The sequence below is a fragment of the Callithrix jacchus genome, chromosome 4, assembly GCF_049354715.1.
Source record: "Callithrix jacchus isolate 240 chromosome 4, calJac240_pri, whole genome shotgun sequence".
Lineage (NCBI taxonomy): Eukaryota > Metazoa > Chordata > Mammalia > Primates > Cebidae > Callithrix > Callithrix jacchus.
The window spans coordinates 145641352-145669042 of record NC_133505.1 but is presented as its reverse complement, the minus strand read 5'-3'; the positions used below and the strand labels follow the sequence as shown (position 1 = coordinate 145669042).

At 42.0% G+C, this 27691-nt stretch overlaps 1 protein-coding gene and 1 non-coding gene across 13 annotated transcripts in view; one reads left to right on the top strand and one right to left on the bottom strand.

Annotated features, from left to right (window-relative positions):
* Window positions 1–27691, bottom strand: part of ECT2L (epithelial cell transforming 2 like) — a 114338-nt gene that overhangs the window by 22321 nt on the left and 64326 nt on the right. For 10 of the 12 annotated variants that reach the window (XR_008480858.2, XR_008480859.2, XR_013534561.1 and 7 more), the window contains 7 exons: window positions 26564–26692; window positions 17327–17419; window positions 15015–15197; window positions 11451–11554; window positions 9080–9205; window positions 4276–4362; window positions 10–224 (listed from right to left, as the gene is read on the bottom strand). Coding sequence is in view for 9 of the 12 variants with exons in the window: in XM_054254469.2 (XP_054110444.2) it covers window positions 10–224; window positions 4276–4362; window positions 9080–9205; window positions 11451–11554; window positions 15015–15197; window positions 17327–17419; window positions 26564–26692 (937 nt within the window). In the remaining 3 variants the exon portion in view is untranslated. The remainder of the gene's footprint in view (window positions 1–9; window positions 225–4275; window positions 4363–9079; window positions 9206–11450; window positions 11555–15014; window positions 15198–17326; window positions 17420–26563; window positions 26693–27691) is intronic. The other 2 variants (XM_054254471.2, XM_002747089.6) reach the window with 1 other exon arrangement.
* On the top strand, window positions 20953–21059 carry LOC118153262 (U6 spliceosomal RNA). Its single transcript, XR_004742519.1, has one exon. It is a non-coding gene; the product is annotated as a U6 spliceosomal RNA (small nuclear RNA).

The following is a 27691-nucleotide window of genomic DNA, read 5'->3' as shown; positions in this document are numbered from 1 at the left end:
AGAGTTTACCTGTTGAGACTTAAAATTCGCAGAATATCAGAGAAGAGGATCTGGATATTGGCAGCACTCAGAATTGCTCTGTTTGATGACAGTGCTGCTTTCAGTGGTGTGACATAAACATCTCTCACAATTTCCAGCATCTGTACATATTTTCTCTCACTCTGTAAGAGTTCCCTGACAACTCTAGTTCGCTTTTCATCTGAGTCTCTCTGGAGCATTCTCTCCTGTAGAGAAGCATTAAGAACTCAGAAGAAGCACAGTGATTCTTCTCAGGCTTACAGCCTCAAGAAGCCTGAGAGTCAGTGACAGAGAAGTGGAAGTGCTGAGCAGTCAGGCAGCTCCATGGAGATCCCCTTTTGCTGGTTTGTGCTATGCAGGGACTTCACAGGGGGCTGTGGAGGACCCTGCTGTTCATCACTTGTCCCCAGGATCACCAAAGAGCCCCTCCCATCAGGACAGCCTGATGCCCAAGTAGAGAGGAGATTTTTAATCTTGGATCTAAAGGAAGGCAGTTTGAAACTTTATTTTTATCCATCTGTCCATGCAAATCCATATTAGGTATCTTATGCTGGTGCTGGCCATGTAATGATGGGAACAAGATGGAGTCCTGTCTTCATGGAGGGTGCAGCCTAGTGAGGAAGCCTTTGGCTTGTCTACCCTTGTTTGTTTTCCTATTTCTTTTTCCCAATAGTGTTTTATTGATTATCCTGCAGACAGAAGAACTGAAATGAGCTAGCCCTCTGCTACAGTTTGAATGGTTCCCTTCTAAAATTCAGGTGTTGCCAATGTGATAGTATTAAGAAGTGGAGCCGTGAAAAGGTGACTGGGTCATGAGGACTCCTCCTTCATGAATGGGATCAGGTATCCTTATAAAGGGGCTTGGCAGAGGCAGTTGGTCCTCTCTTGCCTTCCACCATGTGAGGACTCCAAGAGAAGGCCCTTGACAGATGCCAGCACCTTGATCTTGGACTTCCCAGACTCCATAGAGAATTTCTGTTCTTTGTAAATTACCCAGTCTCAAGTATTCTGTTGCAACAGCAAGAACCAGTGAAGATGCCTTCTTATTATTAGCTAATTTGCTTCCCCAACTGACATATGAAAAAACTGAAGCATATGCTCTTCTTTCAGTATTAGGATCTAACTTCAGTATTGAGGATTGGCTTTGAGCTGTAAGCCCATCTCTCCTGTCTAGCCGGGTTGCCAGTTGTGCCACTTTCCTATGTTTCCAACTCTCGTTTTATTTTTTAATGCAGAGGCAAAAACCATACACTGGCCTAAAGAAATTCCATACCCTGATGTTGTGTGTGTTATGTTCATATAGAGAGATAAATTCATTTTTATTGCTGGTACTAGGTAATTTTTTTCTTTTATCTGTATATTTCAAAAGCTATACAATGAGCATCTTTATACCAGAAAATTTATAATACCTAAGTTTTAAAAACATAATATCCTTCAATTTGAGCCTAGAATAATTAATATTTTCCCTCCAGCCCTAAGTATACCCCACACTGCTCCCAGTAAAATATGACAATACTGCTTCTGCCACTCCTGGTGCTACTTGTGTGTTCATTCAGTGTGGACCTGAGGCGACTCCATCACTCAACTTGGTGAACAAAAAGCTCGAGGAAGGAGTCAGAACTGCCCACATTAATTTTAAGGTGGCTCCTTGGTGCAATTTAAGATTAACAGACAACATCACTTAGTAAATGAATGAAAGCCTATCGGGAATAACAGGGCTTGTCAATGAGGCAGATCAGATTCCAATTTGTCAGATGGCCAATCAATGAAACAGACACACCTGCAGAGTTAGAAGTGGAGGCTGGAGATACAATTGATGTGTTTCAGCAGCAGACAGGAGGGGTCCACTAAAAAGAGAACCTGCTACTCTAGGCCACAGGCTCTTCTAACAGATCAAGAGTGCATTCTCAACTAGAGACTGCTATTTGGCTCCACTACATCCTATCTACTACAGTATAGTTCTCTCTATTCTTTCATTTCCTTCCCTATTCCTTCATTGTATATAAGGTAACTGATGAATGTGCACAAGCATATTAAAAAAAGTAGTGGCCAATGATATGTGTTGATCAACATCAAACGGAGATTAGAAGGGGAAAAATGCTTCTGTGAAAAGACCTCCTTGTCCAGGCACAGTGGCTCATGCCTGTGATCTCAGCACTTTGGGAGGCCAAGGCGGGCAGATCATTTGAGGTCAGGAGTTTGAGACCCGCCTGACCAACATGGTGAAATCCTATCTCTACTAAAAATACAAAACTTAGCTGGGCATGGTAGCACACACCTGTAATCCCAGCTACTCAGGAGGCTGAGGCAGGAGAATCACTTGAACCTGGGAGGCGGAGGTTGCAGTGAGCTGAGATCATGCCACTGCACTCCAGCCAGGGGCAACAGAGTGAGACTCCCTCTCAAAAAAAAAAAAAGAAAAAAGCCTCCTTTCTCCCTCCATGGCATACTGATTCAGCTGTTATCTTTACATTCCAATCTGTTATTTTGCTCTCACTGTTTTAACAACAGCAATACTATATCCGCATATATAAATCCTTGCATACCTTTTTCGACTGGAGAATGCTCATGTTTCTCATTTATCATGGTAACACAAAGGGCAATTTTATAGCATTTTCATACACCTCCTATATGTAGGGCAATCTGTCTTTAAGTGAGGATCAATTAGTTGATAAAAATGATTCCCAGATAGTTTTTCCTTCAAGTAAAACACCCTGTTGTTTAAATAAGTGTCTTGTTTAAAATGAAAAAAATGTGTAATGCTATGTGAGCTTCACCAAGATGAATTAACCATAATTTCATTCACTGGAATTATAATGTAAAAATAAGAGGCAAATAAGAACTCACTGTATTTGAAATGTTATAAATGCACTCTTCTTTTTCTTTCTTTTTTTTTGAGACAGGATATCCCTCTGTCACCCAGGCTGAAGTGCAGTGGTACAATCATAGTTCACTGCAGCCTCAACCTCCTGGGCTCAAGCAATCCTTCTGCCTCGGCCACCAGAATAGCCACCACAACAAGCTAATTTTTGTATTTTGCTTTTTTTTTTTTTGTAGAGACAGAGTTCTGCCATGTTGCCCAGGCTGGTCTCTAACTCCTCTGCTCAAGCAATGCACCCGCCTTGGCCACCCAAAGTGCTGGGATTACAAGCATGAGCTACCAAACTCTTCTTGTTTATTTTCCAAACACATGGTCTGTATAGAATACCTATTTAGACATATATAATGAAGTAAAAAATACATCTGCATCCCACTTAGCAGTTGGCTTGCAGTTCATGTATTTTTAAATATTGTATGCGTATTTCTGTATGTATATATTTTTAAATATTGGACTTATCCAGCATTTATAACCATTTTGGACTAAGGTTTTCATTGTCAAGACTTTTACTGTTATCTTAAAGCCACTGTCCGGTATTATTACTGATAGATGAGAAACTCTCATATTCACTGCTCGATGGAAACATGCTCTTCCTTGGTGTTCCTAGAGATGGGTTTGGGGCAAGTGAAGACCCATGCCCTGGGGTTCACAGCCTGCACTGTCTGCAGCAGATGGACATAGCCAGGATGTCTGGGGCTGGGATAGAGCCCCAAGTCTGAGCTCAGGGCTGCAGGACTTGAGATTTGTCTTGCCCAATTGTCTGGCCTTAGGGAAACCATTTAACTTTTTCTTCCCCCATGTAACTTTTCTTAACTCTAGTTCTCTGTAATGTGGCTGGGAATGTCTCCTTTATAGATTCTGAGAATGAAAGGTGATAATAAATGTGTTTGTGTGTTGAAGAAAATAAAACCACATGCAGTGCCGTGGATGACACAGGATGGGACCAGCCTCTGCTCAGGCAGCAGCTTCCGCCACACTCTACACAGAAAGATGGAGCCCTAGACATTGGATTCATTAGACTCAGCTTCTGAAGTCAGACTGTAAGTTGCTAGATTAATTAGAACTGTGAGCCTTTGTCCATGTGCCATTTCTTTAAAAGCCATCCTGGTATCATACAGGAAAGTCAGGGAGTAACATACAGATTGGTTTTGCTCGAATATGTTACACCGCTATCCTTGTGGCTCAACTTTTCAGTCTGGGGCTTATTTAAAAGAAAAGTCTGCTGGCTGGATTCTCCCTAATTATATTGGAGGGTTTTTTTTTAATCCCCCAAAGACAAATTTTCAAGGAAAATGAAAAACTAACCAGAATAAAGGCTGAAATTTCATTGTCAGGAGCAAAACCACTGGTAAATTGACATTATGTAATAATTAGCTTACCAGATTAATCAGTGCTTCAAAATTTAAATCATTTTTGCTAAGTCTTGACTTTGTGTCCCAAGAATTGTCTTCTATACCATTTCTTTCCTGAAGATTGAATGGAAACTTGGTTATTGCAGGCAGGTCTTGGCATCTCTGAAAACTCAATACTGTGCCCACAGGAGGCCCTCAGAAGCTATCTGCCTCTAGCCCCAGCCACAATGTTCCTTGAAACAATGAGTTAAGTGCTTGCAAATGGGATGCCACTCAAATTAAATTTTATGTTTTTTAAAAATAGCCTTTGCTTCCTTTGAAGAACATTATACTTGAGAACTAAATTCAGTGAAGTTCCCTCTTCCCTGGGGGCCAGGGGAGTGACAGTGTACCAGGGCTCCTCCCAGGCTTAGAGGCTTGCATACATTCTTGGGTATCAGGCTTCTTTTCTTTTTCTTTTTTCTTTTTTTCTTTTTTTTTTTGAGATGGGGTTTCGCTCTTTTCACCCAGGCTGGAGTGCAATGGCGTGATCTCGGCTCACTGTAACCTCCGCCTCCTGGGTTCAGGCAATTCTCCTGCCTCGACCTCCTGAGTAGCTGGGATTACAGGCACGCGCCACCGTACCCAGCTAATTTTTTGCATTTTTAGTAGAGACGGGGTTTCACCATGTTGACCAGGATGGTCTCGATCTCTTGACCTCGTGATCCACCTGCCTCGGCCTCCCAAAGTGCAGGTTTCTTTTATTTTTATTTTTCTTGAGACAGAGTCTTGCTCTGTTGCCCAGGCTGGAGTGCAGTGGCACAATCTCGGCTCACTGCAACCTCCACCTCCTGGGTTCAAGCAATTCTCCTGCCTCAACCACCTGAGTAGCTGGCTTACAGGCACCTGCTACCATGCCCTGCTAATTTTTATATTTTTAGTAGAGACGGGGTTTTGCCATGTTGGCCAGGCTGGTCTAGATCTCCTGACCTGAGGTAATCTGCTCGCCTCGGCCTCCCAAAGTGCTGAGATGACAGGCATGAGCCACCACCCCCAGCTGAGTAACAGGCTTCTCCCTCAGCTCTGCTCTGTTCCTTCTCAGTTGAGGACAAATAGGTTATTTTACTTTTAAGATGCTCGAAGGAAAAGCTCACAAAACTCACTCCTTTTTATTTTCACCAAGTGAAAATGTGTCATAAACAGTTCACATACCCTTTCTAGACTTGCACATTTAAATAAGGCTTTACTTACCTTGTTAACTATTCTTGCTGTAGCCTCCCTAAAACAGCACATTTGTTTAAAAAGCCCTCCTTCCCTACCCCTGATGCCTGCAGCACCCCAGGGTCCATGCTAGCAAGGAGCAATGGTCCTGGTCCTATGGTTATGTTGAGGGATGATGATGGTTAGTCGTTGTTACTGCTGCCTTCCTAATCAAAGATGAAACTATCAGTGGCAACCCTCAGATGTCCAGGGTTTTGGCTGGAAGAATAACTTCAATTTGTAACCAAGACTCCTTTTATCTTACTTTACTGAGGCAAAAACGATTTTTTTTTGAGATGCCACATTGCTATGTTAGCCTGAGCCTCTGCAGAAAACCCCTGATCTGCAAAGCTGCTGCCAGCTAGCTCTAGTCCTAGATGGCAGGAGGTCCTGCCTGACCCCAAGTGCTTCATGTCTGCTCCAGGGAGTCTTCTAATAGTCCTCTACACTTGTGGCTGTCTCAGACCAGCCTGGCATGTATCCATAAGTACAGCTTGGGCAAGGGGAAGAGATCTACTTTGTTTTGTCTTTTTTTTTTTTTGTTCTTTTTTTTTTTATTTGAGACAGGGTCTCACTCTCTCACCCATGCTGGAGTGCAGTGGTACAATATTGGCTCACTGCAACCTCGACCTCCCACCTCAGCCTCTCAAGTAGCTGGGACTACAGGCACAAGCCACAATGCCTGGCTAATTTTGTTCATTTCTTTTAGAGACAAGGTCTCACTATGTTGCCCAGGCTGATCTCAAATTCAAGTGATCCTCCTGCCTTGGGATCCCAAAGTGATGGGATTACAGGCATGAGCCACTGTGCCCAACCAGTTTCTTGCACTTCAGCCTGATGGAGTAAGGCTGTCTCAAAAAACAAAAACAAAAACTCTCAGTTTGGGCCAAGATTAGGATAACCCAAACAGTACAGAATTGTATCATGAATCTCACAGATAAAGGAGCCGTCTTTCTCTGGGAGATCACCTGACTGCACAGGCTCACATGAAAATTTATGCATTAAAATCCAGGTGTCAGCATGGAACCCTGACCACCTTCACTATTTTAGAATCTGCTTGCTTACAATTGGGCTTTGTTTCACATTCTGGCTCAGCAGCAACTTACTTTTTTAAATTATATTTTTTTTCTTTGTGGAGAGGACATTGATTTGGCAGAGTAATTTTGTTTGAACCTAAAACTGCCAAGTTCATTCATTTTATATTATATGTTTAATTGCCAGAATTTTTACAGCTTAATTTTAGATTCAGATGCTATCTCTTACTTGTTTTTAATGGATGAATTCAGATAAAGTAACAGGGCAGAAACTTTGGACATTTATAAGACAACTGTTATTTTGGGTTGATGGGTCTTTGCCTTGGCTACACAGGACGTATGAAGAAGACCATAAAAAATTAAGCTCGCAGAACCAGGCTTTGATCACATGTTAGGAATTGCTCTCTAGGCAGACACTGTTTTCCAGAGATGGTCTAGTCATTGCTGATGCTTCTGCCAGCAAACACTGAGCTGCCTAGATAAGGGGACAGAAATAGTTGTGAAAATGACAGGTAGAGTTCAGGAACAACTATAATTCTGGCTACCAGCCATCACCATGGTTGCATGGTATCAGTGTAAACATTATAGGCAGACAGAGATCAAAAGTAAATAATGATTGGGCAGCAAGATGATAGGTAGGTAGGTAGGTAGGTGGATGGATAGATACATGGATGGAAACGCACACACACACACACACCACACACACACACACGTACACACACACACACACACACACACACAAGCGTCTCTGGAAGGGTTTTTTTGTTGTTGTTTGTTTTTTTAAGAGTGAGTTTTGCTCTTGTTACCCAGGCTGGAGTGCAATGGTGTAATCTTGGCTTACTGCAACCTCCACCTCCTGGGTTCAAGCAATTCTCCTGCCTCAGCCTCCCGAGTAGCTGGGATTCCAGGCACCCACCACCATACCTGGCTAATTTTTGTATTTTTAGTAGGGACAAGGTTTCACCATGTTGACCAGGCTGCTCTCGAATTCCTGACCTCAGGTGATCTACCCACCTCGGCCTCCTAAAGTGCTAGGATTATAGGCATGAGCCACCACGCCTGGTGGAAGGGTCTTTAAAACAATTATCTCAGAGAATTTTTTACTTGCCCCTCTTTTGTCTCCTGAGTCTTCTGAATGAATATCCAGTTTAAAAAAAAAAACCCTGATGTGAGGAAAATCGGCTTTTCTATTTTTATCCTAATTCAACACTGACATTTAGCCGTGGTTTTTCATCTAGAGGTCTCTGCGATTGTTTTGTGGGCTTTGTGCCTAAGGTCTCTAGTGTTAAATAGTAGAGAACCAAATGAGAATCCAATACATATTTTTTCCTAATTTGATTTAAAAAAAAGATCAAAGAAATTTCCAGGCATTAAGGAGTTTTACATTTCTCCAGTTTTATTACAGGCAGACAGTGGAGCAATAGAGGGCCTGCTTTCCAGCAATGAGAAACTTTAAGACCACATTTCCTGCATTATTATTATTATTATTATTATTTTAAACAGAGTCTCACTCTCGTAGCCCAGGCTGGAGTGCAGTGGCGCAATCTTGGCTCACCACAACCTCTGCCTCCCAGGTTAAAGCAATTCTCCTGCCTCAGCCTCCTGAGTAGCTGGGATTACAGGGATGTGCCACCACGCCCGGCTAAGTTTTTGTATTTTTAGTAGAGACCGGGTTTCTCCACGTTGATCAGGCTGGTCTCAAACTCCCAACCTCAGGTGATCCACCTGCTTCGGCTTCCCAAAATGCTGTGATTACAGGTGTGAGCCACTGCACTTGGCCATTTCATGCATTATTTTTTGAACACGATTAGCTGTTCAGGTCAACAGCCTGTTAAAAAGATTTCATTCAGTGTGAATTTTACTTGGCAGAGAAAATTGAGGAACGTCCAGGAACGAAAGTGTCTCACTGGGTACGGTGGCTCAACTGTATAAATGGCAAAGCAAAATGCAAATTTCTAATGTTCTCCCTTAATCCAATAGTGTTACTCAAGTTAACATGGTGTAATTTTATGCTTTTAAGTGTCTTAAATGTTGCTCATATTTCAAAACGGTGAAACACTCTTTGTTTTGAGACGGAGTCTCACTCTGTCGCCTGGGCTGGAGTGCAGTGGCTCGATCTTGGCTCACTGCAACCTCCACCCAGGCTGGAGTACAATGGCGTGATTTTGGCTCACTGCAACCTCCAACTCCCTGATTCAAGCAATTCTCCTGCCTTAGCCACCTGAGTAGCTGGGATTACAGGTGCATGCCACTATGCCTGGCTAATTTTTGTGTTTTTAGTAGAGACAGGGTTTCACCATGTTGGCCAGGCTGGTCTTGAAATCCTCATCTTGTGATCTGCCCGCCTCAGCCTCCCAAAATTATGGGATTACAGGTGTGAGCCACTGCGCCTGGCTGAAACACCCTTTTTCATAACACGTCATGAAAACAAAATTCTTAGGAGAAATGGTACATTAAAGCTTCCCAGTAGAGCTCGTATTATGGTTTATGAATTTCTTCATCACATGTGCCTGACTCTACAGAAAAGCAATGGCATGAAAATTCAGCAGCATCTTTACCTGCATCAATAAGCCGAATGCTGTCTTTGGGTCACATTTTGTTGGAATAACATTTTCTTCAAAATCTTTGACCTTTTTACCGCATTTCTTCAGCAGAAAATATGACAAAAATTCCAGAGGTTTGTCCTGAAAAAATGCCACCCCCCCAAGAAAAATTCCTGTTTAAAACATTCATCTGAAATACAGGTGTCAATAGTGCAGCAGAAGAGAAAAGAGACTTTTTAGCAGGGATTTCAGCTTTCTACTTAACGAATTTACATGTCCAGAAAACAAAGTGACTAGTACTCAATTTGAGTCGGTACACAAGACTTTCTAGTTAATCTCATATCCCAGTTGCCATACATTCGTCCCCATCCAGTTAAGACACCAGAGTCTGATAGGAGGGTCTCTCAAGATCTTTGGAACCAAAGTGGCCCACACCAGCCTCTTGGCCGAATGAGGAAAGGGGACAGGCAGGATCTTACTGTCTTTCATGGGAAAGAAGAAGGCCTGGGAGAGAGGCTGCAGTAGTAGAATTGCTGGCAAAAGCATGCTGAGGCTCTCAAATTTGGTTCCCTCAGGCTACGGATTTGAGCACCATCCAAATTATATCATACCTGGTTATTTTTAAATAATTAGGTGGAAGTAAGTACACTGAACCTACACCAAGCACATTGAGTAATCCTTTGGTGTTTTGGGAGACAGTGCAGGAGCATCTCTGTGAATATCCCTGCTCTAGTTTTTTTTTTTTTTTTTTTTTTTGAGACAAATTCCACTCTTGTTGCATGGGCTGAAGTGTAATGGCATGATCTCAGGTCACTGCAAGCTCCACCTCCTGGGTTCAAGTGATTCTCCCGGCCTCAGCCTCCCGAGTAGCTGGGATTGCAGGCATGCACCACCATGCCTGGCTAATTTTGTATTTTTAATAGAAATGGGGTTTCTCTATGTTGGTCAGGCGGGTCTCGAACTCCCGACCTCAGGTGATCTGCCCACCTTGGCCTTCCAAAGTGCTGAGATTACAGCAGTGAACCACCACGCCCAGCCTATCCCTGTTCATTTTATCAGCAAGGCTAACCAAAGGGGTTTCGTCATTAGGCTGCCTGAGTCTCACTGCAGAGCTGAGACTTCACAGAAGACAAACTACAGCTAATGCAACTTCGCAGCCCACACCCAGTGCAGGACAGCTAAGCCCAGAGATGCCTGGTGCAGACCCAGGAAGCCACGTTGAAGCAAGAGCAGGTACTCGATGATAAGGAGAGAGAGATGTGTGCAGAGACAATGTTAAATTCACACACAAAGTAGAACTATGATGGTGGAAAAGAAAGATTTGAGAACCTCCTTGAGAATTCCTTGGAAAACTAGAGAATTTAGATTATTGAATATGTTAACATCAACCCTATCTCCATCTTATTCCTGACTTACCTCAGATAGAGAGCTGCATGCTGCATTTTCTTTTCTTTTCCTTTTTTTTTTTTTGAGACAGTCTCACTCTGTCACCCAATCTGGAGTGCAGTGGTGCAATCTCGGTTCACTGTGACCTCCACCTCCCAGGTTTTCTACTGCCTCAGTCCCCCAAGTAGCTGGGATTACAGGTGCCTGCCACCACGCCCAGCTAATTTTTGTATTTTTAGTAGTGACAGGGTTTCACCATGTTGGCCAGGATGGTCTCCAACTCCTGACCTCAAGTGATCCATGCGCCTCAGCCTCCCAAAGTGCTGGGATTACAGGCGTGAAGCACTGCAACCCGGCCACATCGCAGTTTTCCTATAGCTATGCTGGCCTCTTTGGGGCTGGGAGAGCTGTCTGGAGCCTGGCCTCTCCTCACCGTTTTCTGAAATGTGGACTGACCTTAATGAGAGGGTACCTTGGATCTGTGTCTGATGAAATTGTTTCATGGGGCTTCTCCTACAGCCATCCCCAACTGAATGACTGATTTCCTTCTTTCTGTTCTGTTGTGTTCTCTTTCCCTTCCCCTCTCATCTAGCCCCCTTTCCCTTCATCTTTTCACATCGCGATCACACTTTCTCAGGCTTCTCCTCAAATTAGGAATTGGTTTCACTGTTGAATAAAGTTTATGTGAAATATAAAGCCACTAACATGTTTTATATATAAAAAAAAGTCACTTCTGACTGAAATTAAGCACAAGCCAGAAAACAGGGCACGACGTAATAAACTTGAAATAACCTAGAAGATTTTCCTACTTGTCCGTTTTGTGTACTTAACACATCTTGGGCCCAGAATCTCTCAGTGGCTGTTACTAGAAACTGATGTAATTTATCTGAGGGATTGCGCCTGAAAGGGATAAACGGGTCAAAAAAATTAATAATAACTGCAAACAGAATTGATTTACATGTTGGTTTTCGTAGTTTACTTTATTCAAAGAAACACTTACAGAATCTTCTTTTGACAATTCCATCAGCCCATCTGCCAGCGCTTGTGCAATCTCTTGGTTGTTCAGAATGTCGCTCATACCCATGGTTTCAAACATAAACTGCCCTGTCAATAGAAGGCCACATGCCCTGTCATCAATTGATGGAAGAAATGTGATTTAAAAACAACAACTCGGTTCTTTTTTTTTTTTTTTGAGGCAGGGTCTTACTCTGTTGCCCAGGCTGGAGTGCAGTGGCAAAATGATAGCTCACTGCAGCCTTGATTCCCTGAGCTCAAGTGATCCTCCCACCTCAGGTGCTGAAGTAACTGGAACTACAGGCATGCACCACCATGCCTGCTTAATTTTTTAACTTTTTTTTTTGAGATGGAGTCTCGGTCTTATCTGCCAGGCTGGAGTGCAGTGGTGCTATCTGGGCTCACTGCAACCTCCGCCTCCCAAGTTCAAGCAATTCTTCTGCCCCAGCCTCCCAAATAGCTGGGATTATAGGCCCTCACCACCATGCCCAACTAATTTTTTTTTTTTTTTTTAGTTTTAGTAGAGATGGGGTTTCATCATGTTGGCCAGGCTGGTCTCGAACTCCTGACCTCAAGTGATCTGCCAACCTCGTCCTCCCAAAGTGCTGGGATTACAGGCATGAGCCACTGCGCCTGGCCAATTTTTTAACTTTTTGTAGAGATGGGGTCTTTCTATGTTTCCCAGGCTGGTCTCAAACTCTTGGCCTCAAGCAAACTGCCCACCTAAGCCTCCCAAAGCACTGGGACTACAGACGTGAGCCACCGTACTGGACCCACAGTTGTCTTTTAGTGGATAAAAATGCAAAGAATAGCAGTAAAAATTCTATTACACCATGAAGATTTCTTTATGATAAAATATAAAATGAACCAAAGTAATTTAAATGTCTAGATATAAAAAGTGCCCACTCTGGCAAAACTGATATTGAATGAAATGTATAAATTGGACAATAAGGAGAGAACACGAGAAAAGGAGCTCAGTAAGTTTAAATGTGAGACTCTCAATCCTACCAAAAGTTCCTCTATGTTTTCCTTTATCTTTGTGCTCAATTTTTTTTTTTTCCTGTCACCCAGGCTGGAGTGCAGTGACGTGATCTTGGCTTACTGCAATCTCTTCCTCCCCAGCTCAAGCAATTCTCATGCTTCAGCCTCCTCAGTAGCATGTGTCACCGTGCCCAGCTAACTTTTATATTTTTCTGTGGAGACAGTGTTTGGCCATGTTGCCCAGGCTGGTCTCAAACTCCTGAGCTCAAGCAATCCACCTGTCTCGGCTTCTCAAAGCGCTGGGATTACAGGCATGAGCCACCACACTAGGCTTCAAATATATAAATATTTTAAAGTCCAAAGTAAATAACATGCAAACATACATACAAAGACATCTGTTAATTTAAAAAATATTTTTAATACCATGCAGTTATATAAAAAATTGTTTTTCCATCAACTTCTCATTGTCTACATATATTATATTGGGGAGGCTGAGGCAGGAAGATAGCTCAAACTCGAGTTCGAGGCTGCAGTGAGCTATGATTTTGCTGCTGCACTCCAGCCTGGGTGACAGAGTGAGAGCCTGTCTGTAAAAAAAACAAAACACAAAAATTATATCTTTAAAAATTTACCTTTCCAATTTTCTTTCTGGTCCTTCATATCTATGAAAGAACTAGGAGAGCCAGGCACAGTGGCTCATGTCTGTAATCCCAGCACTTTGAGAAGCTGAGGCAGGTGGATCACTTGAGGTCAGAAGTTCAAGACCAACCTGGCCAACGTGGTGAAACCCTGTCTCTACTAAAAATACAAAAATTAGGCTGGGCGCCAGTGGCTTGTACCTGTAATCCCAGCGCTTTGGAAGGCTGAGGTGGGTGGATCACTTCAGGTCAGGAGTTTGAGACCAACCTGGCCAACATTGTGAAACTTCGCCTCCACTAGAAATACAGAAATTAGTGGGGTGTGGTGGTGGATGCCTGTAATCCCAGCTACTTGGGAGGCTGAGGCAGGAGAATTGCTTGAACCTGGGAGGCAGAAGTTGCAGTGAGCCGAGATTACACCACTGCACTACAGCCTGAGCAACAGAGCGAGACTCTGTTAAAAAAAAAATTAGCCTGGTGTGGTGGTGCATGCCTGTAATCCCAGTTACTCGGGAGGCTGAGGCAGGAGAATCCCTTGAACCCAGGAGGCGGAGGTTGCAGTAAGCCAAGATCACACCATTGCACTCCAGCCTAGGGGACAAGAGAGAAACTCCGTCTCAAAAAAAAAAAATAAATAAAAACACAAAGAACTAGGAGAAATAATTTCTCCCTGTTTATAACTTCATAACTATTTTTAAATAATGGATGAACACCTCCTAAATGTGACAGAATGGGTTAGACAAATTAGTAGGAAGGCAAATCCCTGTTTTGGAGGCATTTATGTAAAGAGATGTAGGACATACATTGACAGATGATATCTGCATGCACACTTGTGTGTTGCAGCTGTTGTGTAGATGGTAACTGTGTAAACAGACCTTACATATGGAACTGGGCAGAGGAAAAGAAGAAAGGCATAGATAGAGGATGATTTGATTGATATGGTGTTTTAGTCAGGTGGAAAGTATTAGGGGAAAAATTTAATACATATTAATAGTTGCAGAAGAGAAAAAGAAAAACTTTTTACCCAGAGGGTGAAATATACTTAATTTTAAAGAATGGACTACTTTAGTAAAGATGCAAAGTTGAGGCAGTAAGTTGTTCTCAAAGGGCTCTGCTGTGCTCATTCATTCGATCATGGGGATGGGGTGTGAATGGAAAAATTCATTCAGCCATGTCCAGTAGGCTCAGCAGGCCCATGGAACCCATCACTAAATTATATATTTTAGATAGAAAATAAATATAACCTAAATTGTAGAAGAATTTATGTAATAAGTGCTGGGGTTTAAGAGGTGCTTAACTTTTAGAGCAAATTCTAGTGGGAAAAGTACACAGCTCTCTGGCTTAGCAAACAGCAAATTGTGTCTAGGCAAATAATTGATGAACGAGAATTAATAAGGTGGTAAATTTTTTATTTTTTTGAGCCACAGTATCACTCTGTGACCCAGGCTGGAGTGCAGTGGCACTGTATTTGTTCACTGCAACCTCCGTCTCCTCGGTTCAAGCAATTCTCCTGCCTTAGCTTCCCGAGTATCTGGGATTACAGGTACCCACCACTACACCCAGCTTATATATATTTTAGTAGAGACAGGGTTTCACCATGTTGGCCAGGCTGGTTTCGAACCCCTGACCTCAGGTGATCCACCTGCCTCAGCCTCCCAAAGTTCTGGAATTACAGGCGTGAGCCACAGCACCCGGCTCAAGGTGGTAAAATTTTAAAATAAGAACCAGATTCAACATTTTGAACCTAAATATATTTGTTCTTAGGGGGTATTCATTATATTTAAAAGGCAATGTGAGCAACCTAGGAGAAAAAGTTTTACTGAAATGTTCAAGAGTTAAATTTTACTTGTGCCGTAACTAAACTTGTATTCACTCAGGATATGAAGGCAACTTCATAATTAACCTGCAACAGAAGTAGCAGAACTGCTTACCTATCATCCTGCCACTGATGCTCTTCTGCAGTTCCTTGAAGAGAGGACACAGCTGCTTCCTTACCTCTTTCAAGGTGTCTTCTAGGAAGTCTGTGAAGCTGGACCATGTCTGTAGCTTCGATTCACTGAAGTAGATGGAAGAGGGGGCCTTTCCCCATTGGGCTCCCAGCCAGTCACTAAGAACTGACATGATTTTCTTCTGTTATTCCTGCAGTCTTTAGCTCAAATGAAAGAATTCTGTCTTGTTTAAAGTACAACAGAAACGTGGTTGCATTTGTATTGAGTTTATTATCATTTCTCGTTAGAAGACTAAGACAAACACCCATCGTCTGTTTTCAAAGGTAAAAGTTAGAAACTCAAAAATGAGTCAACGAATCATTTCAAATGCATCTCTACTCTTTAATAGATGAGGCTGACATATTCCATTCAAAGTTTAAAAAAGCAGCTGCTGGACTCTGCATTGGGAGCTGAGCAGTCACCTAAGGAAGAATGCTCTGCTTTACCTTTCCAGTCTAAAAGTGAAAACACAAGAAATCCCATGGTACACAGCTTCCCCATTAAACCATTGAAAGGCAACCCCATCATAGCCAAATCTGTATCTTTCTTAAATTATGTCAAACTGCTACCTTGCTGTACAAATCATCTATGTGACCATAGCAGGTGCTTACAGAAAGTTTCTCTTCTTAAAAAGCAATTACTGCTGTGGCTGGCAGATCACAAGGTCAGGAGATCGAGATCATCCTGGCTAACACAATGAAAGCTGTCTCTACTAAAAATACAAAAAATTAGCTGGGCGTGGTGGCACACACCTGTAGTCCTAGCTATTTGGGAGGCTGAGGCAGGAGAATTGCTGGAACCTGGGAAGCAGAGGTTACCATGAGCTGAGAGACTCCGTCTCAAAAAAAAAAGCAATTACTGAATGATGCAGTGGTATGTTAAATTTGATTTTCTGTCCTAAATGGAGAGAGAGCTTTGTTTGCTTCATTTCCTCTACTTTTTGTAGAGGAAAAGATAGACGTGAAAAGCTTTATAACATGTTTTTGTTTTTGTTTTTGTTTGAGACCAAGTCTTGCTCTGTCACCCAGGCTGGAGTACAGTGGCGTGATTTCAACTCACGGCAACCTCTGCCTCCTGGGTTCAAGCAATTCTCGTGCCTCAGCCTCCCTAGTAGCTGGGATTACAGATGCGCGCCACTACTGCCCAACTAAATTTTGTATTTTTAGTAGACACGGTGTTTCACCACGTTGGCCAGGCTGGTCTCGAACTCTGGACCTCAAATGATCTGCTCAACTCAATCTCCCAAAGTGTTGAGATTATAGGCATGAGCCACTGCATCCGGCCACAGCATTTTTTTTTTAAATAAGGAGAATTAGAAGAAGAGAGGGGGAAAGGAGGATGAACAGGAGAAAGGGAAGGCAGAGGAGGAGAAAAAGAAGAAAACCTGTCCCCTATTACCAGCAGCAGTGTCTATGCCCTGCCCTGCTCTGCAAGGCCAGTTCCTCTCTCCACAGAGCCAAATATGCTATCATTTGGTGATATTGCTATATTAACTAAAAATTAGCAAGTGACCTCTGCTTCAAAACTGTATTAGGTCAATGCACTTTGTTATATCTACAAAGAATCTTTTCCCTTACCAGTTTCACAATCGTACCAGTTTTCCCAAATTCTAAAAGGCCCTTGGCATTTAGGATTAGAGAAGCAATGATTTATACAGTTTCTGCATCCCTCTCAGCCCTCGTTGATAGGAATCAAGGGTGTGTGCAAGGGGAAAATGACTGGCCTCAGTGTAACAAAGCAATTTGGTTCTCTCGTTGGTCAGCCCATGTCACATTTTAATCCAAATCTGCAGCATTAGTATCTAAATGAAAGTTTGCTTGCAGGTGTATTTTCTCTGATTGTTTTCCCTTGCAGATAATGCTACTGAAATGGAAACTAAGCGAGCCTCTTTGCCATCTCTTCATAGCTACAATTTCTTTATCCAAACAAAACCTATATTTTACTAAGAAAAGTTATTCTTCGTACTTATTCTTTTTCTATATTACCAGCTTTGCTTAACTGTTAAAGATTATGTTTTCAACAGAGTTTTGTAAATGATGGTTTGAGGCAAATATGTACAATAAATAATCTTCTAAGCAAATGACTGCATGATATGAGATTACCTAGTTTGGGAAGTAATGGCATCCCTTCAGGAGAGGAATGAAAGGGAGCAATAATATCAGCTGTACCAGTACTATTAACTGGATTTTGTCCTTTGGAGGTCCTGGAGCTGGCCTGTGTCATTGGACATGGCCGTCAGCTCCCGTAACACTTACTGTGCTGGTAGGAGCCAGTCGCAATCCCGGTGGGGGCCGTGAAGAATGTGCCAGTTAGTTGAGACAGCTGAGAAAGAACTTCAGTTCCTGCCTCTGCATAGTCAAAAATACTTTTGTTAGTTTACTCATATGTTTTGCCATGGAACATGATATTATTTGGATATCTGTTCCCTCCAAATCTCATGTTGAAATTGAATCCCCAGTGTTGGAGGTGGGGCCTAGAAGGTGGTATTTGGATCATGGGGTCAGATCCTTCCTGAATGGCTAATGCCATCCCCTTAGTGAAGAGTGAGTTCTCACCCTGAGTTCACACAACATCTGGTTGTTTAAAAGTGTGTGGCACCTCCTCCCTCTCTCATTCCCACTCTTGCCATGTGACACACCAGCTGCCCCTTCACCTTCTGCCATGATTATAAGCTCCCTGAGGCCTCACCAGAAGCCAAGCAGATGCCAGTGCTGTGGTTACTACACAGCCTGAAGAACCATGAAGTAATTAAAACTCTTTTCTTTATAAATTGCCCACCCTCAGGTATTTCTTTATAGCACTGCAAGAACAGACTAATACAGAACAGTTAAATATTACTTAGGGGCACTAGAGAGATGGTCAAGAAAGGCCACTAGCCACTCATCTTCTGTTCAGATCTTTCCACTGAACAGTTCATGAACACTTTATAGTTCACCCCTAAATACTGAAGGTGAAACAGTCTGAGGACTAAACAATAGGATGCAAAAGGAGAACATGGAGTTTGAACTAGGGCTTCTTCCAGATTTTGAATACTCAGCCTAAACATAGAGAAAAATCTATATATATTTTCAAAGATAGTCTCACTTAAAGGAGGAGTCTCACTGTAAGAGGACAGATTTTAAAAGATTAAACATAGGATGGACTATGATGGTTAAAATTTAGCCCCTTCCATGGGCAAAGACTTCATGACTAAAACACCAAAAGTGATTGCAACAAAAGCCAGAATTCACAAGTGGGATCTAATTAAACTGAAGAGCTTCTGCACAGCAAAAGAAACTATCATCAGAGTGAACAGGAAACCTACAGAATAGAAGAACATTTTTGCAATCTACCCATCTGACAAAGGGCTAATATTATTCAAAGGAACTGAAACAAATTTACAAGATAAAACCAATCACATCAAAAAGTGGGCAAAGGATGTGAACAGACACTTCTCAAAAGAAGACATTTATGCCAGCAACAAACATGAAAAAAAAAAAAAGCTCATCATCACTGGTCATTAGAGAAATGCAAATCAAAACCACAATAAGACGCCATCTCATACCAGTTAGAATGGTGATTATTAAAAAGTCAGGAAACAAACATGCTGGCGAGGCTGTAGAGTAATAGGAATGCTTTTACACTGTTGGTGGGAGGGTAAATTAGTTCAACCATTGTGGAAGACAGTGTGGCGATTCCTCAAAGACCTAGAACCAGAAATACCATGTGACCTCACAATCCCATTACTGGGTATAGACCCAAAGGATGATAAATCATTCTACTATAAAGATACATGCACATGCATGTTAGTTGCAGCACAATTTATAATAGCAAAGACTTGGAACCAACCTAAATGCCCATCAGTGATAGACTGGATAAAGAAAATGTGGCACATATACACCATGGAATACTAGACAGCCATAAAAAAGAATGAGTTCATGTCCTTTGTGGGGACATGGATGAAGCCAGAAACCATCATCTTCAGCAAACTAATATAGGAACAGAAAATCAAACACCGCATATTCTCACTCATAAGTGGGAGTTGAACAATGAGAACACATGGACACAGGGAGGGGAACATCATACACCAGGGCCTGTTGTGGGATGGGGAGAAAGGGGAGAGAGAGCATTAGGACAAATAGCTAATGCATGCAGGGCTTAAAACCTAGATGATGGGTTGAAAGGTGTAGCGAACCACCATGGCACATGTATACCTATATAACAAACCTACACACACTGCACTTGTAACCAGGAACTTAAAGTAAAAAAAAAAAAAAAAAATTAGCCCCTTCAGTGACACAACATATAGATTGAATTATTAATTCAGCATACAAATTGTATTACTTGGAATGAAATGGGTAGTATATTTTAACTATTTGTGGTCCAAGAATAGATACTCCAAAATGCTTCAATTACTGCATGAAACAGGATGACAGCAGCTGAAAGTTTGGATGTCTCTCACTTACTGATGTCTATAGTACTTTCACTGACAAATTAATCAATGGAATCAAATAGAGAGTCCAAAGGTGAACTTACACATACATAATTGATAGGTTTCAACAAAGGTGCACGTGAAATTCATCAGAAAAAGGATAGTAGTTACAAAGAATAGTGATGAAACAATTAGCCATATATTTAAAAAAAATTAACCTCTATCCATATCTCATGTATCACATTTAAAAAATAGTCAAGTGGATCACAAACTTAAAAGTCAAACTTAAAACTATGAACCATTTAGAAAAAACATAGGAGAAAATCTTAGCGGCCTTTGGTTAGGTAAATAGTTTTTAGATATGATGTAAAAGCATGATCTATACAGGAAAACGTGACATATTTGATTTCATCAAAATTAAGAACTATGCTTCAGGCCAGGTGCAGTGGCTCATGCCTGTAATCCCAGCACTTTAGGAGGCCGAGGTGGGCAGATCATCTGAGGTGAGGGGTTCAAGACCAGCCTGGCCAACATGCTGAAACCCTGTCTCTAAAAATACAAAAAAATTGGTCGGACATGGTGGCAGGCACCTGTAATCCTGTAATCCCAGCTACTCAGGAGGCTGAAGCAGGAGAATCACTTGAACCCTGGAGGCAGAGGTTGCAGTGAGCCGAGATCACACCATTGCACTCTAGCTTGGGCAACAAGAGCGAAACTCCGTCTCAGAAAAAGGAACTGTGCTTTAAAAGAAACTCTTCAGTGAAGGAAAATATGTCATAGACTGGAGAAAATATTTGCAAATTACTTATCCAGTAAATATAAAAAGCTTTCAAAAGCTGAATAAGAAAACAACTTAGTTTTTAAGATGGGCAAAAGAATGGCAAATAAGCATATGAAAAGATCTTGAGCCTCGTTAGTCATTAGGAAAATGCAAATAAAAACCACAATGAGATACCACCACATGTCCACCCGAATGGCTAAAATTAAAAAGGTTGACCATACCAAGTGATAGAATGATAGACAAGTGGAGTTCTCAGATACTGCTTGTGAAAGTGTGAAAGGTAAAGTCACTTTGGAAATCAGTTTAGCTGGTGTTTTTATAAAGTTAAACATACACCTACATATAACCTTGCCACTCTACGCCCAGGAATTCATCCAAGAGAAATGAAAGCATAAGTTCATAGCAGCTTTGTTTTTTTGTTGTTGTTGTCGTTTTTTTTTTCCTCAGGTAGTCTGTTACAGCAAGCAGCTTTATTTGTAAAAGCAGAAACCAGAAAGAACTCAAATATCTATCAACAAATTAATGGATAAACAAATTGTGGTATATGTGTACAATGTAATAATTCCCAGTAGTAAAAAGGAGATATTGATACATACATCAGATGGCTAACCCTAAAATAATGATTGAGTGGAGAAAGTCAGACAGAGAATCCGTACTGTATGATGCCATTTATAGAAGACTTGAGGCCAGTGCTCACTTTGGCAGCACATATACTAAAATTGGAACAATACAGAGAAGATTAGTATGGCCTCTGCACAAGCATGACATGCAAATTTTTGAATTATTCCATATTAAAAAAGAAAAAAAGGAAGGCCAGGCGTGGTGGCTCACACCTGTAATCCCAGCACTTTGGGAGGCTGAGGCAGCCAGATCATGAGCTCAGGTGATTGAGAACATCCTGGCCAACATGGTGAAATCCTGTCTCTAATAAAAATACAAAATTAGCTGGGTGTGGTGGTGCGTGCCTGTAATCCCAGCTACTTGGGAGGCTGAGGCAGAAGAATTGCTTGAACCCAGGAGGCGGAGGTTGCAGTGAGCTGAGATCGTGCCATTGCACTCTAGCCTGGGCAACAAGAGTAAAACTCCATCTCAGAGAAAAAAAGAAAGAAAAAGAGGAAAATCAGTTGGGATGGCACATACCTGTGATCCCACCAGGCGGAGGAAGGAGAATTGCTTGAGCCTAGGAGCTCAAGACCAGCCTGGGAAACCTAGGGCAACCCTGTCTCTACTAAAAAAAAAAAAAAAAAAAAAATTAGCTGAGCATATGTGCCTGCAGTCCCAGCTACTCAGGAGGCTGAGGTGGGAGGATCCCTTGTCCCCAGGAAGTTGAGGCTGCACTGAGCCATGATTTCACCACTGCACCCCAGCCTGCACAACAAAGCAGACCTTGTCTCAAAAAAAAAAAAAGGAAAATTCTAGAAGATGAAAACTAATATATGTGAAATAAGAAAGATCAGTGGTTGCTCAATTTGCGGGTGGGGAGAAGCAGGAGAGAGAAATTACAGAATTACAGAATGGCATGAGGAAACTTTTGGGATTAATGAATATGTTCATTTTCTGGATTTTTTTTAATGGTCTTATGGGGTAGGCATATATATGTCAAAATTTAGTCAATTGTACACTTTATGTACAGTTTATTGTATATTAATTATATTTCAATAATACTGTTTAAAAATGTTTTTAATGCCAAAAAGAATAAATCTTAGATTCTTGGCTTATGCAATAACTGTTGAATGATAATTTTTTTTTTTTTTTTGAGACGGAGTTTCGCTCATTACCCAGGCTGGAGTGCAATGGCGCGATTTCGGCTCACCGCAACCTCCGCCTCCTGGGTTCAGGCAATTCTTCTGCCTCAGCTTCCTGAGTAGCTGGGATTACAGGCATGCGCCACCATGCCCAGCTAATTTTTTGTATTTTAGTAGAGATGGGGTTTCACCATGTTGACCAGGATGGTCTCGAGCTCTTGACCTCGTGATCCACCCGCCTTGGCCTCCCAAAGTGCTGGAATTACAGGCGTGAGCCACCGCGCCCGGCCTGAATGATGATATTTTTACTAAGGAATTTGGGGAAGGGGTAGGTTTGGTGCTGGGGAGGCAATCAAGGGTTTGATTTAACTTTGAGATGCCTATTAGACATGAAAATTAAACATCCAGTATGAAGATAGTAAGTGGGAATTCGATATGCATCTGCAGCTCAGAGATTTCAGCATTGGAGACATAAATTTGGGAGTCCTCAGCATATAAATTACGTGTATAGTCATCGATATGGTTTGGCTGTGTCCCCACCCAAAATCTCATCTTGAATTGTAATAATCCTCACGTGTCAAGGGTGGGACCAGGTGGAGATAATTTCATTAAGGGGCACTCTCCCCCATCCTCTTCTTGTGATAGTGAGTAGACTTCTCATGAGATCTGATGGTTTTATAAGTGGCTTCCTCCTCTGCTGGGCTCTCATTCTTCTCCCTCCTGCCACCACATGAAGAAGGACTTATTTGCTTCCCCTTTTGCCGTTATTGTGAATTTCCGGAGGCTTTCCAGCCATGCAGAACTGTGAGTCAATTAAATCTCTTTCCTTTATAAATTACCCAGTCTTGGCAGTTATTTATAGCAGTGTGAGAATGGACTAATACACATAGGAAAATAAGACTGGCTAGTGGGGAGAGTGCATATGTGGAAAAGAAGAGAGGCTAGGATCAAGCCCTGGGGAATATTTAAGGATCTTGCAGAGAAAGAAGAGCCTGCAAAGGAGACTGAGAAGAGGGCACTGAGGCAGGAGGAAACAGGGAGAGTGTGGTATTAGGGACACCAAGAGAAGGAGCATTTCCAGAAGGGGCTTTCCTCTGCATCAGATGCTTCCAAGAAGTCACAGGTCAAAGTGAGGTGGGAATGGAGCAGGGACCACTGGATTTGAGCACATGGAAGTCACTTACAGTCTTCCAAAAACAGTGACAGTAGAGACAAACCAGTTGGAGGAGCTTGAGGAGAGAGTGGGAGGTAAGGAAGGAAGGTCTAGAAGCAGCAGCATCAACATCACCTGGAAATTTGTTAGAAAGGAAAATTCTTCAGGCCCACCCCAGACTTGAGTCTGAAACTCAAGGTGGGACCCAGCAATGTGTAGTTTAACCAGCCCTCCAGTGATATGGATGCATGCTCAAGTCTTATCCAATTAAAAAGCGGTGAGGGAAAGTTTATTGTCCTTTTTTTTTTTTTTTTTTTAAGACGGGAGATACTCCTACAGGTGTTCCTGATTTGATAGAAACAACACAATGAAGAGAGAAACGAGGCCACAAGAGAGGATTAGATGTAGAGAAGTGTGGAGAAGATGAAAGGCAATGGGATAGATTCCAAGTGCAGCATCTGATCTTGTTTGAGCAGGGGTGCTTCTTCCACCTGGGCAGAAGGGAAGATAGCGAATAGAAAGTGTGAATTGGATGGTGGGAGGACAGTTAGGGAGTTTCCGTGTGATTCTGTTTTCTCAGGGAAGTAAAAGGTGAGGTCAAAGCTGAGAGACAGGGTTATTGAAAGACTGTCTAAAGAGAAGAGATAAAATTGTCATCTCTAAGAGTGTGAAAGTGAATTTACCAAGGAAATGTGGTAGGATGGTCATCAGTGTTGCATTAGAATTTGACAGTTCTGTCACCAAAGTAAAGTTAGACTAATCAGAGCAGTTCTATCACTTATTCCAACAGTCTTTAGCTGCTCTAGTACCCACAGGTATAGCCTGTACAGAGAGTTGTGTTTTAACCAACACTGGGATTTAGCCAAAAAACGGAGAAAAGAAAGTTCAGATTCTTTGCCAGGGAGTGGTGACACAGTTGGGCCATTAAATTCAAGTTTAACAAGGGAGCAAAAAATGGAGATGTGGTGATAGACAGTGAAAAAGTGGGAGTGTGTAGACTGGAGGTCTTAGACAAGGAACTGCCATAGTGGGGTTATCTGAGTACATGATTTGAAAATGGTTCTCAAAGATAAATGCTTGAAATCAAGATTTTAGGGGTAATACAGCTACTGGGCTGACAAGCCTAAGAGGGATGCCCGAAGTGGTGGAAAAGAGGTATTTGGACTGAGAAGTCAGTGATCTTTGATGCATCCAGCTGGATATTACATTTGATGAGAATTTTGGGGCCCAGAATGTTGACAGGAAGTCTGTTATTTGAGTGTCATTACGTTTCGCTTGAGACGATTTTTATGTCACCAAACCCACTGTTCTTTTCTTCCCTTATTCTTATTCTGCCTTCAATACTTTCCCAAGTCCTTTCTTCTACTCTACTTAAAATATTTGCTTTGTTCTTATTATAAAAGTAATATTAGTTCATTACAGGAAATTGAGGCAAACAAAAGAAATTTTTTAAAAGAGAGGAAAAAAGAAAGGAAAACTCACTTGTAAGTGAGTTTTTGACAACTAGTGTCGATACCTTGGTGTACATCCTTCCAAATCTTTTTCTATAAATACATACAGCACCTCACACATATGCATGTTTTAAATGAGATTACACTATCCACACTCTTTATAACCTAGTCTTTTAAAACCAATTTCAAAAGTAGAAAAAAACATAAAACACATCTAGAACAGATGTTGTTAATATTTTGGTATATTTCCTCCTACATTTTTCTATGCATATTTTTTTTTTCTGAGGCAGAGTCTCACTCTGTCACCCAGGCTGGAGTGCAGTGACACGATCTCAGCTCACTGCAGACTCCACCTCCCAGGTTCAAGCGATTCTCCTGTCTCAGCCTCCCAAGTAGCTGGGATTACAGGCGCCCACCACCATGCCTGGCTATTTTTTTTCTATTTTTAGTAGAGATGGGGTTTTGCCATATTGGCCAGGCTAGTCTCAAAGTCCTAAACTCAGTTGATCCTCCCATCTCGGCCTCCCAAAGCACTGAGATTACAGTTGTGAGCCACTGCGTCTGGCCAGCATATTTTCTACACAGCTGAGATTTAATAAATATATGTTTGTATATAAATATAATTGGAATAACTTGGTAAAATTATTTACACATTTAAAAAAGTTCTTTCCCATCCTTTTTTGTTTTTTCCTGTCCCCTGGTTGAAGCCTGCCAGGGCCTTGCTTTGCACATGTTGAACAGTCTGGTGAAATTTGAGGAATAGAAAGAATTTTAAACTCACAGTTCCCCAAGGAATAGCTAACAACAACAAAAAGAAAACAGTGTGAGAAAATTTAATTTCATACTCCCCTGCTCTGCCTGGTAAAACGTCGCCCATGAATGCAGAACTTTTATTGAATAGATCTCCAAAGAGTGAATTTGACTTAATGCTGCTGGAGTTTCTCTTCAAGCCTAGAAATCAACTTTGAATCACAGTTGCTGATCCTAGACAGGCAGGCACTTATAAAATGACAGCAGCAACCTCAGTCATCATCAGCCATACTCATCTTTACAAAGCACTTCACTGTCTTTAATATTATCTAAGAATTTACACTATTTTTAGTATTTAAATACTTATGCCATCTTGATTCTCACCTTAGCATATTTAAGACATGCTAAAGTTGGCTGGGCGTGGTGGCTCACGTGTAATCCCAGCACTTTGGGAGGCCGAGGTGGGTGGATCACGAGGTCAGGAGTTAGAGACCAGCCTGGCCAGTATGGTGAAACCCCGTCTCTACTAAATATACAAAAAATTTGCCAGGCATGGTGGTATGTGCCTGTAGTCCCAGCTACTTGAGAGGCTGAAGCAGGAGAATCACTTGAACCTGGGAAGCAGAGGTTGCAGTGAGCCAAGTTTGTGCCACTGCACTCCAGCCTGGGTGAAGGAGTGAGACTTCATCTCAAAAAAAAAAAAAGATACGCTAAGGTACTGTTGTTCTAAATTTCATATGAGCAAATGGAGGTCCACAAGTTTGCCTAATGCCACAAAGCTAAACAATGACATGGATGGGACTCAAGTTCAGGTTCCTGGTCACCAAAGTTCATGCCTACTCCAGGTTCAGAAGGCGGTAGGGAGTGTTTTCTTAGATTGAATGATTATGGTTCCTATGATGGTCAGGCACCTTCCCTTATATCCTGGAGGCTGGTTTTATTGTGTTTTCCAGGATAAATATAAATCATGCTGCTGGGTCTTGCCATTTAGGGACTGTATTTCTGCAGACACAGGTCACTCTCATCACTATCCCTCATTCCTACATTCCTGAAATACCTGGATATGGGAAGTATAAAGAAAAAAGAAATTGAAGGGCGAAATGTGACTGAATCATTTGGCCCGGGGGAACTTCAATAATTCATAATGTGTACTCATGAAGTGGCATTGGCCGCTGTCTCTCTATAAGGTGTCTGAGCTGACCTGATGCTCCAAGGGGCGCGAAGAAGTCCACGTGGCCCCCTTCTTCTTCAGTGGCCACGTAGCTTCCTAATTTCTCCCAGAAATCTCTCACTTCAGGCTTCAGTAAATTTTTAACACCAATTTTATACCCTGAGGGAAAAAAAAATCAAAATGTCATGTTAGTTTGTGACATAATCCCGAACAGAAATTATTAGCAGATTGTGAAAATGTAAGCACAAAATCAAAATGCCATCTGCCTTAAGACCAAGATACCCGAGGCATCTCTGCTCCCTCCTGCACCATCCTTCACATCCTGGGTACATTGGACTCTGTGCACTCAGGTTTACGACACTGCATTTCTCCCTCCGCTATGCAGCAGGGTAAGATACCACGCACACACAGGGTTTAGGATGGCTGGCCAGAAAGTCCTGGGATTTTGCAACCAAGTTCCAAAGTAGAAATGTTTCCCATGATTGTCAATCAAAAAATAAGTAGCGCAGAGCAGCAGTAAGGCTCCCAGAGATGGTAAACATCAATGGAAACTCCTTTTCTCTCACTTCCCGACAATTCTGTGTGATGATTCCACTAAGCTGTATGGGTCTGGACCCATTTCTAAAGGAGTCCTGGAAACTCCACAATCCTAGGCTCCGGTGATGAAATGAAAACAGGCACAGAATTCTGGGAAGTCTAGATATTCCCACTGGGAAGTCTAGATGTTTTCTAAATAGCTAGAAAGGACTTTTTCATGTGACAGAGTAGCAAACTTTGTTCTGATGATGATTTTAAAGCAAAAGCTTTTGGGAAAACACCACAATTATATCGAAGGAAACTGGTTGTTTGAGGTATTTTGTTATTGTTACTGCTGCTTAAAACAAAACAAAACAAAACAAAACAAAAAACAGAATAAGGAGCAGGCACGGTGGCTCATGCCTGTAATCCCAGCATTTTAGAAGGCTGAGGCAGGTGGATCACAAGGTCAGGAGTTCAAGACCAGCCTGGCCAATATGGTGAAATTCCATCTCTACTAAAAATATAAAAATTAGCTGAGCGTTGTGGCGTGTGCCTGTAGTCCCAGCTACTCGGGAGACTGACGCAAAAGAATTGATTGAACCAAGGAGGTGGAGGCTGCAGTGAGCTGAGATTGTGCCA